Below are 15552 nucleotides of genomic sequence, written 5' to 3' on the forward strand. Positions count from 1 at the left end.
TGGGAGTGCTACTAGTCTCGAAATTATCCCTTTAAAAAAACATGTTGAAAATGTAGTGAAAAGTGTAAATGTTAATATACGGAACTTTAGACATATCCACACATCATGAATAGACACAGCAGCGATTACATTCCTGTACTCTGTGATACTGGCTCATATTGAATACTGTATTACACGTTGGTCCCATACTAGTCTCGCTGCTATTGGGCCAATCGAAGTATGCAAGTGATGGCAAGCCACACATGGTAAGCTCCACACCTCACCACCAGTTAATTCACTTTAGTTTACTTTGCCATTTGCTTTGGTTTTGTGCGTGTTTATTATATCTGAAAACGGGAAAAAGGTAAAATATCAAAAATCTGCTTCCATAATATAAATATCATTAAATAACTTTAGAAAAACTTCCACTTGACTCTTTATATGTAATGTTGTAAAAATATATATTTTATTGTTTAATTAATCTGAAAATGTTAGTCTGCCAAATGTGCAGCAATTGAATTTATTTATTCTCTTTATCTGATAGTTTGTGGGGTCCAGTTAGAATGTATAACTGCATCTCTACCAGTTTCTCTGCACTCCAGCCTCTTCTGTGCCATGTGAAGGGATTTCCCTTAGGGCAGGAGAAATTATCTCCACGAAAAGGAACAGGTTCGGCCATCGCACACTAGAACAAATTCTCTTCTTAAATAAAAATGAAAAAGGGCTACTTTAAATGCATCATGTTTTTAATTTGCAAGTTCATAAGCATTTTCCCTTTCCAGTTCACAATCAATTCTACCCCAAGGTCAGAAATATGTCTTGGAAATTTTCCCTAATATAATATTATTTATAAATATACCCGTGTAGCGGTTAATTGCATAAGTGCATGGAGGCAGGACCTCAGAGCAGAATAATACTCCATAATGTGTTGTACATTATTATATGTATATTTTATGTAATGTGGTATTTTTCAATTATTGTATTTACCAACATCAATAAGTCACAAGCAAAGAAAGACCACACCAGTGCATGTTTGAACAAGGAAAGTTTACTGGTCAAAATTATTTATTAAACAAATAAACCACATTTTTTTAACCACCAAAGAATACAAGTTCAAAGCAACACAACGGCGGCCCAATATCAGACAGAATTCCACTCTGTAGAGTGGGCAATCATAATGAAGCAGTTGGTTTTATTTTGTGGATTCAAGCTGCTCTTCATATTTTTGGCCACCAGATGTCACCAGAGAGGACTGTGTTGAAAAGCTTCGAGTAGTGAACTGTTTTTCAATACAAGCTTCAGTGCTTCAGAAAGCTTCATTTGGCCATCATTAGTGTGCACACATATTAACACTGCAAGGTCAAAGTTCTGTTTTATGTTATATTTATACATCTTTCTTAGTTTGAGTTACCTGGGGTTTGGCTTCTCCTTCCTGGCTGGCAAAAAGTGACAGACGACTGACAGCCTAATTGGATGAATCTGTTTTCACTCTTGTATGCTTTTCATACAAGTTTCACACAAGACAGATACAAACTTTATAAGATTGAGATATGTCTTTTCCATATGTGTCATCTCATCTCAGTATTTGTTGGGTGTGGATGTTAAGTTAAGGAGAAACTCTCTTCTCACATATCCAGAATTGTCTATTGGAACATGGTGGATCATTCCAGCTGTCTTCTGCATTGTAATTATTTATCTCTCCACAATTTTGCTGTGTGCCACCATTTGGCTCTTTATTCCCCTGATTCCAGTAGCTGTGTGACAAAGTGGCTAGAACGGAATTGATTTGCCATTTGTCACTTGCAAATATTGTTATTTTGTGTTCTGTTATTTTACAGTCAGCCATAATGCTTTAATTTAGACATTGCTGGTGTAACTTCTCTTAACACACACTATCCCGGGTTTTGTTTGTGGTAGCAGTAGTTACATTCTTTACATCCATGCAAGGCTGGACTGGGACAAAAAATCGGCCCGGGCATTTTGACTAGAGACCGGCCCACCAGGATAAAGATTGAAAATGTGACGTCATTCAGGGGTAAAACCGCAAAGGATTCTGGGAACTTCTGGCAAGAGGTACTAGCGCACGCAGGCTTTCAATTGAACTCAGTTACACAGCGATAAAAAGAAACACAAAAAATGGCAAGAAGCTGTTGTATTATCAACTGCAACAGCCGGTCGCATGACAGCCACGGGAAGCCGATCGTTTTTTTTTTTTAATCGGATTACGTCGTTGAAGAGAAATGTTTTAAGCCATGTTTCCAAAGTAAGAGCCGACGGATGGTCTGGATATACCAAATATAACGTCTCAGAACACTCCAGCTCACATGTTAGTCTGCTCCAAGCATTCCCACAAAGGTCAGAGTTTTTAGTCGTTAATACGTCATTTTTCTTAACATAATTGGTGGTATAGGTTACAAGCAAGTCTGGCGCTGAACAGAAATTGTTGCGCTATGCTCCTTTGTTTATTGTGCATAAATAGTAAATTGTCCTGACACAATATTGCGTTTCACTTCTGTTATTACCATGGTACATTGACAAAAACATATACTTTTATTCACAGGATAAAACAGTTGTTTTGTATCACTAATTGTCCAGTACGATTACAGCATACAGTATTATTGTCACTGCTACATTTCTGTAATGAACCAGAAATTATTTCCACTACTAATTAATTACCGTTGAGCTCAAAGGTCCTATTAATAAACGGTTAACGAATGTGTATTTATGACGACAATTTGTGAGACTGGTAAACTTATGATACGTACGATGGTCTTTCGTTCTACACGGTGCGTTTCAAGGTCCTGTACCCATCCGTCGGTAAACTGTACCTGGGCTTGTTGCAGTGACCTGAAGTTACTAAACTTCATGAGTGTATGCACTCACTCCAAGAACCGTGTAATTATAAATCTGAGCGTGGTGAAAGTTGGGCAGCACGCTAACGTCTTTTGTCCCTCTGTGTGCTCGTAAGGGTCTGACCCTTTCACACCTTTGATTTTTTCCTCGTATCTTTTCTTTGTCTTTTCGTCGAGTCTGTATTTGTACGGACCGGCATTGTTCTCCTTCGTTTTGTACATTCCTTTTTTGTGCGGCAAAGAAAAAACAATAAGGTATTGGAACCGGAGAATGAACGTTTTGCGGTGCTGCAAATGCTTGCATTTGATGCGGTACTTGGATTGTTTTGCCACGAGTTCCCAGCATGCAATGCGCGAAAATCACGTGATTGCTAAACAAGGGGGCGGGTGCATTCGGCCTCCTCGGCTGTAATTGGTCCAGCCCAGAGTCGATCATGACCAATTGGCCAATCCAACACCTTTCATTATATATACCCTTCCTAAAAAAAAAAAAAAAAATCCATCGGCCCATAAAAACAAAAAATCGCCAGCGGCCCACCGGGCCCGATGGCCAGTCCAGCTATGCATCCATGCATGTGTTTTAAAGCAAACACTATACCATCAGATCATCTGAATTTTCTTCTGTTTACAGGCACATGTCTGGTAAATTATGTTTCTTTATGTTGCTTTGGTTATACTCAGTGTATTCAGGTCCTATATGGGAGACAGGTGTATGGGGAGGGCCGCCCACTACTTCCTGTTTATACAGGGTCATGAGGTCAATGATTGCATCGCTGGGTGTAACCAAATGGAGGGTTTTTCATTTTGTATAGTATTGTTTTCTTTTCTCATGCAAAGCTCTGTAGTGCCTAAGCATGGATGAGGTGTTGTTGTTATATCCCAGCTCCCTGGCACATAGCAAACACTTCACCTTGTACAAAAGTAAAGACAGCTTAACATAAATTGTATCGCACCATCAGTATTATGAAAATACATCTTCTGTAGAAATTTACATACCTTGTTGGGAGGAATAAGATCAAAATGTTCCCACACAGGGGAGGACATCCTCCTCTTCTTAGCTGGCTCCATTCTCTCCTGACTTTCTCTCCTCACTCTCATAAACCTCCAAACTCTCACTAACCGCAACTCTCCATCAAACACCTACATTTTGAATGAAGTCTGAGGGGTTTATATCGCTGTCATATCTCGCGGTAAAGTTCGAACCACGTCATGAACCAGTCATGTGGTACAGCCGGGCAGCGAGGCTTCGGAAGTCATCATTTTCAGCTCCTCCCATAAATGAAGCAAGCCTCGATACGCGCATCGCGGAAACGCCCCCTCCATTACTCGACACAAGCTTCGAAGCCTCGATACAGAACGTCACATCATTACTTAAAAGAACTTCAATCGTCTGCTAATGCTATTTACTTATCACCTTCCTTGCTGCTTAAGTTATGCTACATCACAAGCTGTAATACAGATAAAATTATAAGAATTAAGCTCAACAATTCAGTCAGTCTTTTGTTTTCAGTAACCTATTAACCCAATTAATTTTGTTAAAGTACACAATAACACAAAAATACTTTATGGACAAGAGACAGATTTTATTTTTATTTCAACCTTGTGCACGTTTGAGTCCCATCCACCCATTTCCATGTCCCCTCTCTCTCTGAGTCAGTCAGTCCAACCCACAAATTCTTCTTGAACTTGTTCACAAAGTTCTTTCTTAGAAAGAGAGAAACAAAATGTAACCATAGAGAACTTAAAGTGATGTATCAGTGTATCAGTTGTTTTCATTCAGTGTTTAATTCTTTGTTCTACACACATCTGTATTATGTTTGAACACACACACAAACCTGTTCCTGTTGATAATCATCAGGTCTGCACTTTTTTGACTACAGTTTTGTCGGCTTTCCTCCCAGGATTTCGGCTCCGAAGAAACTTGGAACAAACTGCCATTAGAGGCCACCCAGTTTTGTTTATAGTCTGTTTAAGAAAATGAGATTAATCTTGTCTTACTGTGATCCATATAATCCCAATCATGAGCCTTTCAAAATATTGCTTTGAAGAAGCAATCAGTGGTACAAATTCAAAAAACTTCATGTAAAACAGAAACAAAAGGCACTGCACACAACGTATCCAGTTTTACAAAAATATCATTGTATGTATTTAAAAGCTGTATATGTTAAAAAGTATTATGTCAAGCATTTTCACATTTTGTGGTCTCAGAGGGAATGCATAATTTGTCTTGAATAAGTTTTTGAGAATTTGCTCAAGTCAGCAACTGTCACTCTCGCTGGTCACGTTGTCGTAAAGCTTGTGTAGCATCACTGCCTCCATTTCCCACTGAGATTTGCCTTGGGTGACTGTGTTGGACACATCATCATAAAATACATGCATCGCCTGTGAGGATTTTGGCATGCTAATTATATTTCTGTTGTACTTACAAAGCAAAACCAGGGTTATGAGTCCCATCAGGAGGAAAAGACACAGCAGGCCCAGATGAATTACAGCAGCTCTGCAAGAACTCTGCTTTACAAATTCAGCACCTGCAGGTAGAAATCAAAAGTAGTGGACAAACCTTTTGTCACAGTTGCGGCAGCAGTCATGTGAAGTGGTGAGAGATGGACGCAAGTGCCGGCACTGATTTACTGCAAGTGAGCTTTATTTACAAGTGACACACGGAATGCTATGCAGAAGTGGGCACTGGGCTTCCGAAAGATTGTCATGAGGAGATTTTGAACAGCAAAATCTTAAAATAAAGTGAAAAAGTTTCTACATTGACGTTGAGGAAGACTACAGGAGTGTACGACTTGCTCTGCTCCTAATCTACAGCCGCGTTGGAACAGAAATCGAGGGATGAAGAGAGCGTGCCAAGCTCCAAAGGTGACAGCGCAGAGGGAGATCAGCGTTGGAATTATGACTCTGTAGATGGCACAGACACCAGGAGCCATGACCGTGACTGGAAATGACCACCTAATGCTGTTTCACTTTGCCATGCAAAGTACTTTGACACTCTGGAGAAGGTCTTTCCTCTGTATTATTGTTGTTGCCATTTGCATGTGAGAGCTTAGATTGTGGGGAAGATTAAAGATGAACACTCTCCACAAGCTTGGTTGTCTGTTCTTTGTGTGTTTTGATTAAAGAATGTTAGCTACCGCTCACTGCTCGTCTGCAGGCTTTATTTAATGGAAAACTTCCACAACACACGTCACTGATGTAAAGTGGCTCATAATTTCTCACCTGCTTTGTGCTGAAGTCTACAATCAGCTTCTTAGTTTTGCTGATGTTTAGGAGAAGGTTATTCTTCTGGCACCAGTTCTCCAGGTTCCTGATCTCCTCCACATAGGCCTTCTCGATGTTATCAAAAATCAGGTCCACCACAGTGTCAGCTAACTTGACAATGGAGGTATTGCTAAGTGAGATAAAGGGAGTGACATGTTTTCCCAGCCTCACTGCTGGGTCTGTCTGTGAGAAAGTTGGGGATACACTGACATAGTGATGAGCTGAGATCTAGACCCTTCAACTTGGTAAAAAGATTTGAGGAGATTATTGTGTTGAATGCAGAACTGTAGACCACGAATAGCATCTTAACATAGTTTCCCCTGCCAGAGTCCAAATGGCACAGGGTTGTGTGTAGTAGGTGTGATATGGCATTGTCCATGGAGCAATTGGTCTACTATGCAAACTGTAGTGAATCAATGGTGGCAGAAAGTGAAGAAGTGATGAAGTCTTTGACCAATCTCTCATAACACTTCATAACAAATGAAGTCAGTGCTACTGGGCGGTAATCACTGAGACAAGCAAGCTGTTATTTCTTTAGAACAGGAACAATCACCGACTGTTTGAAGCACCTGGGAACCACTGCTTGAGCCACACTGAGATTGTGAACACCGGTGTTAGCTGCTCATTGAGTCTGTTGCCTTGAGTCTGTTGCCTTCCTGGTGTTCACTTTACTGAAAGCTTTCGTCACGGTGTGCCTTGTGAGGATTAGCGCCTTGTCTTCACTGGTGGACCAGTGAAGTGTCGGCATTCATCATTGTAGAGGCTTGTTGTTTATAGTCCGTTATTGTGCGCAGTCCCTGCCATAGGCTCCTAGAGTCAGACTGTTTTTTTCCCCCATAGTTCGGCTTGTCCTTTTTTACCACACTGTGCACAATGTATGATGTAGCCTTGTATTGATCCATATTAAAAGAGGCGAGCTCTGCTTTGTAGGTGGCAGTGTGCAGCCTCAGAAACTCACAGATGTTTTTATCCCCCCATGGCCTCTAATTTGGAAATGTTCAGATGATAGTTTTTTTCTACTGTATCAACCCCTAGCTTCCCAATTAATCCCACAACCGCTTCCTTAAACATGTCTATGTCATCATAATTTTGCCGGAACATGTCCCAGTCATAAAGCTCATCATCAAACACGCAGCGTGGCTATGGATTGGTCCGTCCTGTGTGCGATCTCCCTTGTGACTGGTACTTCCTGCTTAAGCCTTTGTTCTTAAACAGGCATAACGAAAATGGCAGAATGGCCTGACTCCCAGATGCCGCCAGGGGTTGTGATCTGTAACAGTACTTAAACGGAGTAGAACAGTGGTCCAGTGTACTACTGCCCCTGAGAAGGGCAGGTGATGTATTGGTAAAGGTTGTAAAATGTGCGTCTGAGATTGACTTTGTTACAATCTCCCATGACAATGAGTGCAACATCCTGGTGAAGTGTTTGAGAGCCTTGTGTAGCTCGCATAAGGCAGTGTCCAAGTCTGTGTGAAGCAGAATGTAGACTGTGCAGGCTATGACTATGGTGAATTCCCAAGGAAGACAGAAGGGGTGACATTTAATGATCAAAAGTTCCAGGTTTCTCGAAATTTCAGGAAAATAACTCAAAATTTCGAGTTATGGATCTTTTTTTTTTTTTTTTTAGTGGCGGAAAACGGGCTTCCATACAGATGACAGCTTACAGTCTTGCGCAAAGATGAAGTGACTTCGTACAGCCCCGATTTGCAGATGCTGTGCACAGAGGTTCAGAAGCAGAAGTCCCATTGTACCACGGCAGACATGGCGTGTAGGTAGGTGTAGGTGCAGTTCCTCATGATATTAATGGCCTTCTGCTTCTATCTGCACATATCAGTCATAGACGCAGTCTAGTACAAAAGTATGGCATCATTTTTGTGCCTATATTCTCAGCGCACTTTAAAAAAAACTTTGAAATTACAAATGTTGCATTTTGAGGAGAAAATAATTTTTAGCGAAGAAAAGTTTCATTTGAGCAAACAAAATTAATTGCTGCATGCAAGAAATGTATTTCAGTGTTTGCGATTATCCATATACACACACAAGGACAGCCCCTCTCGTTCAGTTGGAAACACGGTCCAGAATGTAGCTAAATCCAATGGACTGGTTTGGTTTAAACTAGATTAAAACCAACAACGGTCTTAAAAATATATATATATTTTAAAATAAAATAATTAAACATACTGACCAAAACATGGATTTAGCTACACTTTGGACAGTGTTTCCGGAATGCAGTAGCTAGCGAGCTGATTGGAAACCAAAACAGCCAAGAGAATTTTTGCATCCAAGTCTGTGATTGGTTGGTTTTGTGGCACATTTACAACGGTGTACAGAGAGAGTTGAGCGTGCACGGAGCAGAGATGTTGAGAGTGCAAGCGACACACTAAGAACTGGTCCAAAGATGTCTGTCAGCACACAGAGCAGAGATCTGAGGAAGAGCAAATGCCAACAACTGAGCGAGAGGGGTTGTCATTGTATGTGTTTAAAAGCTGAAGGGGTGTGAACACACTCCAAAGCAGCTGTATGCTGAACAAAACTGGTCTGTTGCAAGTTCAGAAAAGAAACTGAGCAATAATAAGAATCTAAGATCTGATTTCCAATTGAAATAAACCTTTCTGGGTTTTTAAACGTCATTTTCTGTCGATAAAACAATCATTTGTGCCATCATAACTTATATCTGAAAGTTTATTACTTGACATCAAGTGAATTTAATTTTGACTGAACTGTTTGTTAATCTGTAGATACTGGAGAGACACACAGCCGGATAATTGGGAATCACACGAAGACTGTGCTGAACTTAGTGAAGGAAAGCCAAACTCAAACTGGAATGATTTGCAATGCAATCTTCAAAGAAATTTCATATGTGAGATTGAAAACTAAATAAGCTGGTGCTTGGTGTCCTGCTCACTGATATTTCAGCATCCAGTCTGGAGAAACAAAGGATCAGACTATTGATATGCAGTTCAGAAATTGAGTTTGTAGGAGTGTTTTATTAAAATTAAGTTCAAATTACTTGTGGTGTAATGTATTTAATGACTTTGAGCATTTGGGTTTGCAGTCTGCATTCTTCATGTATAAATAGCTGTGTGATACAATAAGTGACAACAAATGAATAAATAAACAAACCAACTGATAAATCTTTTTTTTTTTATCAATTCTTGTTAATTTTATGAGCTATCACAGGCTAAAGATGCTAATTAAAATAACTGAATAATTAGTTATATCTGTTACTGAATCCTATATTACTATAGTAGCATTTAGAAGAGGTTCAGTTTATTCAACTGATAGGCATTAGTTAACCATTTTTATTATTGTATGTGAAAATGTTTTTGAATGCAACAATTTTATGCTTTATGTTCCCATTTTCTGTTCCTCAGCAGCAGTGGTGATCTATACCATTAATACAAAAAATGCTACATCATATAAAAACTTTACAGTCTAATTTCTTAAGTAAATTGAGTCTGTAAGTCATTATCAGTAGAATGTGTTTTTTTCCCCCACAATGTTTTGCACAGAGCATATTTTAAGAAGTTTAAAGAGATGATTTTTTCAGCTGGAAACAGCCATGGCGCTTTTTTATTGTCACTGCTGTGAATTCATTATGCTGCCTCATTAATCGTGAAGTCAGATGAAAATTAAGTGTTAGACTGGGAAGAACAAGTTATCAGAAAGAGTGTGAGAAAAAGCAGTAGGGAAAGGAAACTCTAATTAGGCTCTGTAAGTAGAAAGACTTGTGGAAAACAGATGTGCAGACACACATAATAATGAATGTTTGGCTCAAATTTGTCCTAAAGCTGCAGTCAGATCAAAGCATGACTGCAGAAACTCAGGCAAAGGTTCGCCTCGTGATTTTTGAGCCAATCAGAGAATTTACCAAAAGCGAGCCATGTGTTCTAAAAGTTTTGAAGTTTGTTTGCTGTCTGGGGCAGCCTTAATGTTGGAGGAGTAACTGAATCATACATTACATTAAAAGAGAAACCAAATTTTTATGTGGGAATCAAAGACAATACACACACATACAGTTTATACATGTTCTTTGAAAACAGTCCCCTCACATAAAGGTGCTATAAAAAGACTTTTTTTAAGTATAGACTTTTAAGACTTATTTCAGAAAAACATTTAAAAAAAAAGGTTTTAAAGGCAATTATTGACTAATAACTAAAAATCCCAGACGTAGCATTTTATAATGTTTTCCACTGATATTTTAGGATTTAGTCCACATTGTTGTCCATTGTTTTCTGACATCATGCAGCTGGAGGACATTTCTGTAGAAGAATGCTGCATGATATATGATGTCAGTGCGCCCCAGGGTGGCTGTGGCTACAATGTAGCTTGTCACCACCAGTGTGTGAATGTGTGTGTGAATGGGTGGATGACTGGATGTGTAAAGTGCTTTGGGGTCCTTAGGGACTAGTAAAGCACTATACAAATACAGGCCATTTATCATTTACCATGATGTCAGTAAACAATTTCTGCAAGTTGATATTCGTGACCAGACTTAAAAGTCTACCATTTCATTGACATTTTTTTTTTATATTTTTCATATGTTTTATATGTATATTTGACATTGAAGAAGTCATCGTGCCCACTGCTATAGAGTCCCTTCCTTTGTTTCAGCCTTGCCTACTTCTTGTTTCTCTTCTCTGTTTAAACAATGCCTCGGTCAGGAACTGTGAACACAATATCTACTTCTATCTACATTATTTTAACCACAAATCAAATGGCAAAGTTTAGCACCGATCAGTTTCTAAAAAGAATGAGTGGGTGTCCAAATGGTAATTATCTATGACTTCCCATTTTTATGATCTTCCTCTTTTTGTTTTGTGTCCTACCTCTTTTTTGAAAAATCAGACACAACTGCTGTTATATCAAGTTTTTCAAAAATACTCTGAATACTTAGAGTACAGTAGAAAAAACTGCAACAGGTGTGTGTTTAATGTAACATAGCCTGACAAAATAATGTCGGAAGGATTGTACGCTAACCCGGGCAGCATCAAAGACTTTCCCTCTGACAAGAAGAAGGAAAGTATAGTCGACATCTATGTAAGTGCAGAAAGCCTGAGAGTGTATGATAACCCCTGGGTGGAGAGTACGTCACCAAACACCCCTGGACCGACAGGAGTTCAGCACACAGGTATGCTCATTAGAAGTATGAATAACAATAACACACACATTTCTATTCTATTTACCAGATTTTCATATTTAATTTATTGGCTGATTTGCTAGAGCAAATGCAATAATGTTACCTCTAAAAATGTGTTTAGATGTACTGCACTATAATTTAGGCTTCTTTTATGAATCTATAATTATTCGTCTATTTCTTTTATATTTTTCTTGTTAAACACCTTTAGTCACTGAGAAAACCAGAAAGAGAAATCATTTCAGAAGTTGTTCAATGTTTCTGGGTTTGTTGTGTCTTCTCCTCCTGGTTGGGATCATCTGTATTGGTGTCCAAAGTGAGTTTCTGTTTTGTTTTCCAAATGTAATTTACAAATTATAACAGAATTTCAAATTATATCATAGAACATATGTACTGCTTTTTTTATTATAAATATTTACATATTTGTTTACTTTCACAACAGTGAATAACAACAAAAACAACTGTGAGAAGCTGTTGCAGTTACTGGCAAATCTCAGAAATGAAAGAGAATGCTTCTGCCGGGACTTCTGTAGTAAGTAGACTGTTACCTCTGCGATTTGTCTTTCAATGAGCAATTTGGAAAGATTTTTTTCTGTTAACAGGATCTGAGAATGGATCATCCCCTAAACAGACATTTTATATATATTTTTAGTCTGACAGCTTTTGCAATGATGATGATGATGATCTGAATATAATGTTGTGCCAAACACATTTACTAGAATTTATTTACCCACAAGGAGCTCCATTTAAAAAAAAATGCATTACTTAATTTATGATTTAATCTGTATTATTAAAACAAATATTTTAGCTTTTACAGCCACAAAAACAGTTCACATAACAATCTGTAAACTATAGCACATGTAAATTTGAAAAGGAAAAAAAAAGAAGACAGAAGGTTTAAAAAAAATTTGGTATGAATGTCTGATGCCATTAATCTACGCAGAAATTAGGAAATAAGGCAAAGTGTTCCTTGTTGTGTTGTTACACAGGCGATTTCAGGTTCCACATTAACCTTTTCAGCACACTCACTTCTGTGTTTATAAGTGAGACAATGAGTCAAGCAAACAAGTTCTCTTTGTTCACATGTTTATATAAAAGTAGAGATATTTCCCAAGAGTGGCACAGGGGGGACCAAGAAAGCAGAGAAAAAAAAGAATAAATAAATAAATGAAGATAGTGCTCACAGGAAGCCAGGATTGACACACTGTAGAAAACTGTCAGGTTCAAGTCTGTGTCTAAGTGGTGTTGTAAGAGACCTGAAAATTGTTTTGTTAGATAAGTGTTTAAGTTATAGTGAAAATTAATGCTTTAATGAGTTTTCCAAAATTAGGATAAAGCATATTAGGCTTGAGGTCATCATCTAATTATCTTGTTTTTTTTATCTTTATGCAAGTTAAATAAATAAATAAATAATATTCTAATCAATAATTTTAGACATAATAATTTTAAACTTGTAGTTAATTTAAAACAGACATTATATTAGCAAACAATAAATATTTATTAAGGAATGCATGTATTACATTAATGTCTTAGATATTTATTTATTTACATAACTTACTTTAATTAATTTGGCTGGGCAGTTTTATCTATAACAATAAGACATAATATATTATAATATATGGAAACAAAACCTTTAAAATATATTGCTTGGAGTACAATATTTAAATTCAAAATATTGTTGGTTAAAGTGTACTTCAGTAAAGTAATTGAGTAATGTAAAGTTTCCTTCTGGTCTTGCTGTCAAAGCCATGGCACTTTAAGGTTAACCAAGTTAATCATTCATGCTGAAAAGGCAAATTTGCTCAAATGTGAACTTCAAAAATTGGCTTACTTAAACTATATTGCAACGTAATGTTATAATGTAATATATTTTTGTTTTTAAAAATGTAATCGATTGAAATTTTAGATTTTAATAAACTGGGTAGCCAAAGCATCCATTAAACACACTTTTAAAGCAGAGTGTTTACTGTGAAACTACTTCCTTACTCATGTTTTTCTCTCTCCCTCTGTAGAAAATTCCAAGGCTCAGTGTAAATGGCCGTGATCAAAGAAGGACCTGAGAATGGATGGATGCAGTGGTGGTCCTAGCCTGTTTGGTGCCCCGGGCGAACACACCCTCTCTCTCTCTCCCCCCCCCCCCCCCCCCCCCCCCACACACACACACACACACATAAAACATATTAAGGATTATACATTAACATAAAACTGTTGAACCATACTGAATATCACCAGAGAAACACACACACACACACACACACACACACATATCAAGAGAGAGAGTATGCATTGTATGCAAATGGCTACCAAACAGCCATCATAATTCGTCATACAATGAGAACAGGACAAATCAACAATTGACAATGACTAATTAATATTAAAATCTGTAACATAATGTATTGTTTGGAGTTTAGTCTGTTACTGTTATTATTTTTACTATTTCTTCTTGGAGCAACTGTAATCCACATTATTTCCTTAGGGATTAATAAAGTATTCTGATTCTGATTCTGATTGTTTCAGGATGACCTGCCATTATCCAATGACACATCTGCTTACCTGTATCTTTTGTTCGTTTCTCCTCCTCTTCTTTTCTCTTTTTTCTAAACTGAGCACCTGATGGCTTTGAACTTTTCTTGTCCATCTTACATTGGTTTTAATTTTGCACTCCAGTATGAACACAAATCCCCCAACTCAAGGATCACCACAACATAATCTAACACACCTACACCTTAGTTCACAGATTCACTTTGTCTAAGGTGTATTTCTGGGATTTCACACAACTCAGGATTCAAATCATGAATACATAATGGGCTTGGATTTACAACATTATGAACCCCTTTCCACGGGTTGTGTGTGAGACATTAAATCATCAAACTGTAAATTATAAATTTTAAATTGTTATTGATCCCTTTACCCCTGGTCCTAAAGTGTATATTTATTTTCTTACTTTTCTTATATTTATTGTTTGTTTACTTGCACTGCTGTAACTGGAGCCTCGTCGTCTCGTCTCTCTATATACTGGACTGTATGTAGCGGAGATGACAATAAAGTTTACTTTGACTTCAGCAGTACCGAGGGCTCTCGCGCTCACTTTTCGCGTATAGAATTTCGAAAAAACATCGGTGCAAATTATAAGTCTGCATCATGATGTCTGGTGTATTCGTGTTTGTTGTTTTGTTTTTATTTTGCGAGTTGGTTATTAGATGCTGCTTCAGCCAGCCAGTGAATCCCCCGCCGCCCCGCCCTCTCCTCCCTGTGCAGCAAGCAGCAGGCGCCCTTACTCCCAGGACAGGAAATGGGCGATAGAAAACCGATCGGTGCCTATGCCATTCCCAATATGCGCTGGCTGATGTCGGGGCAGCATGAGTACGAGCATTTTTTTTATTTTTATTTTTTTTGCCGATGCCCGTGATGCCGCCCCCACCACGATGCTGCCCCGGGCAACCGCCCGTGTCGCCCGTATCAAAAACCGCTACTGGATGGATGCAACAGCACTGCTGACCACACAACAGTAGCCTACGTATATATAAAAATGCTCATTCAAACACATTTGGACAGAATTACTGATTTTTAACATGACATGGCATTTTACATAGTTGTACAATTATATTAACACTGATTCAAAGATAACTTTTGAAAAATAATCAAGTATAAATCAGCTTGTGTGCAGTGTCAGCTTCAAATATCAGATCAAAATGTCATATTTTTATATGCTATCATAGGTTGTGTCATTTAAAGAAAAAATAGGATGTAATGATATACATGAAGAAGATGTTAATCATTCACACGTGTCATTTTAGTGATAGTGTTCTTGTGTAATTGTACAAGAAATACAAAATTTGCAAGGTAAAAAAAAGATTTATAATAAGCAAGACGTATAAACAACTCATCGTTGTCAAAAATACGACTGCCTGTGGTAAAAATATCTGGGTTATAATTTTATTTTTATTTTTCTGTTTCTGCAGGTACATTAACCGGTGGCTTATAAACATTTTTCATATAATGTTTATATCTCTGATTAATTGTGAATGAACTGTGTGAATTAGCAATATTATTTGTCAAATAAATGTTTACTTGCTGTTACTCTGGATATTGCTGGAAAGAACAAAAAATGAGGTTATGCATCTGGCATGCCACGCTGCTCAAGATATGAACCATCAAATTGATAATGTTATAATGGTTTTTTTGTCAGGTAGTTATGAAATTTATTCCACTTTAACATTTACACACTACTGGCCATGTTCAATTAAAGGAAGATCTGGAGGAAAACTATAGCTTAATGATTAAGAATGTAATGTCAAGTATTCTGTATCACAATGACCA

General features: G+C 37.8%; 1 protein-coding gene and 2 long non-coding RNA genes across 3 annotated transcripts; 2 read left to right on the forward strand and 1 right to left on the reverse strand.

Annotated features, from left to right (window-relative positions):
- Window positions 1-4393: 4393 nt before the first annotated feature.
- On the reverse strand, window positions 4394-5890 carry LOC145429404 (uncharacterized). The gene is made up of 3 exons (XR_013909637.1): window positions 5258-5890; window positions 4667-4796; window positions 4394-4535 (listed from the first exon to the last, which is right to left on the reverse strand). It is a non-coding gene; the product is annotated as an uncharacterized LOC145429404 (long non-coding RNA).
- Window positions 5891-7722: 1832 nt separating this feature from the next.
- Window positions 7723-9104, forward strand: LOC145429218 (uncharacterized). Its single transcript, XR_013909442.1, has 2 exons — window positions 7723-7867; window positions 8834-9104. It is a non-coding gene; the product is annotated as an uncharacterized LOC145429218 (long non-coding RNA).
- A 1233-nt stretch (window positions 9105-10337) lies between these two features.
- LOC145429219 (uncharacterized) lies at window positions 10338-13352 on the forward strand. The gene is made up of 4 exons (XM_080302423.1): window positions 10338-11226; window positions 11444-11548; window positions 11675-11764; window positions 13245-13352. Exons 1-4 carry the CDS (start codon window positions 11052-11054, stop codon window positions 13274-13276), a joined length of 402 nt encoding a protein of 133 aa, XP_080158549.1. The 5' UTR covers window positions 10338-11051; the 3' UTR covers window positions 13277-13352.
- Window positions 13353-15552: the final 2200 nt, after the last annotated feature.

This window comes from Astatotilapia calliptera, chromosome 6 (assembly GCF_964374335.1).
Source record: "Astatotilapia calliptera chromosome 6, fAstCal68.1, whole genome shotgun sequence".
NCBI lineage: Eukaryota > Metazoa > Chordata > Actinopteri > Cichliformes > Cichlidae > Astatotilapia > Astatotilapia calliptera.

Excerpts from the sequence above, each read along its gene's own strand:
- LOC145429219 (XM_080302423.1), top strand. The coding sequence starts at position 11,052 with ATGTCGGAAGGATTGTACGCTAACCCGGGCAGCATCAAAGACTTTCCC. Across the intron at positions 11,549-11,674 it reads CATCTGTATTGGTGTCCAAA|TGAATAACAACAAAAACAAC; the intron begins GTGAGTTTCTGT and ends CTTTCACAACAG. Across the intron at positions 11,765-13,244 it reads CTTCTGCCGGGACTTCTGTA|AAAATTCCAAGGCTCAGTGT; the intron begins GTAAGTAGACTG and ends CTCCCTCTGTAG.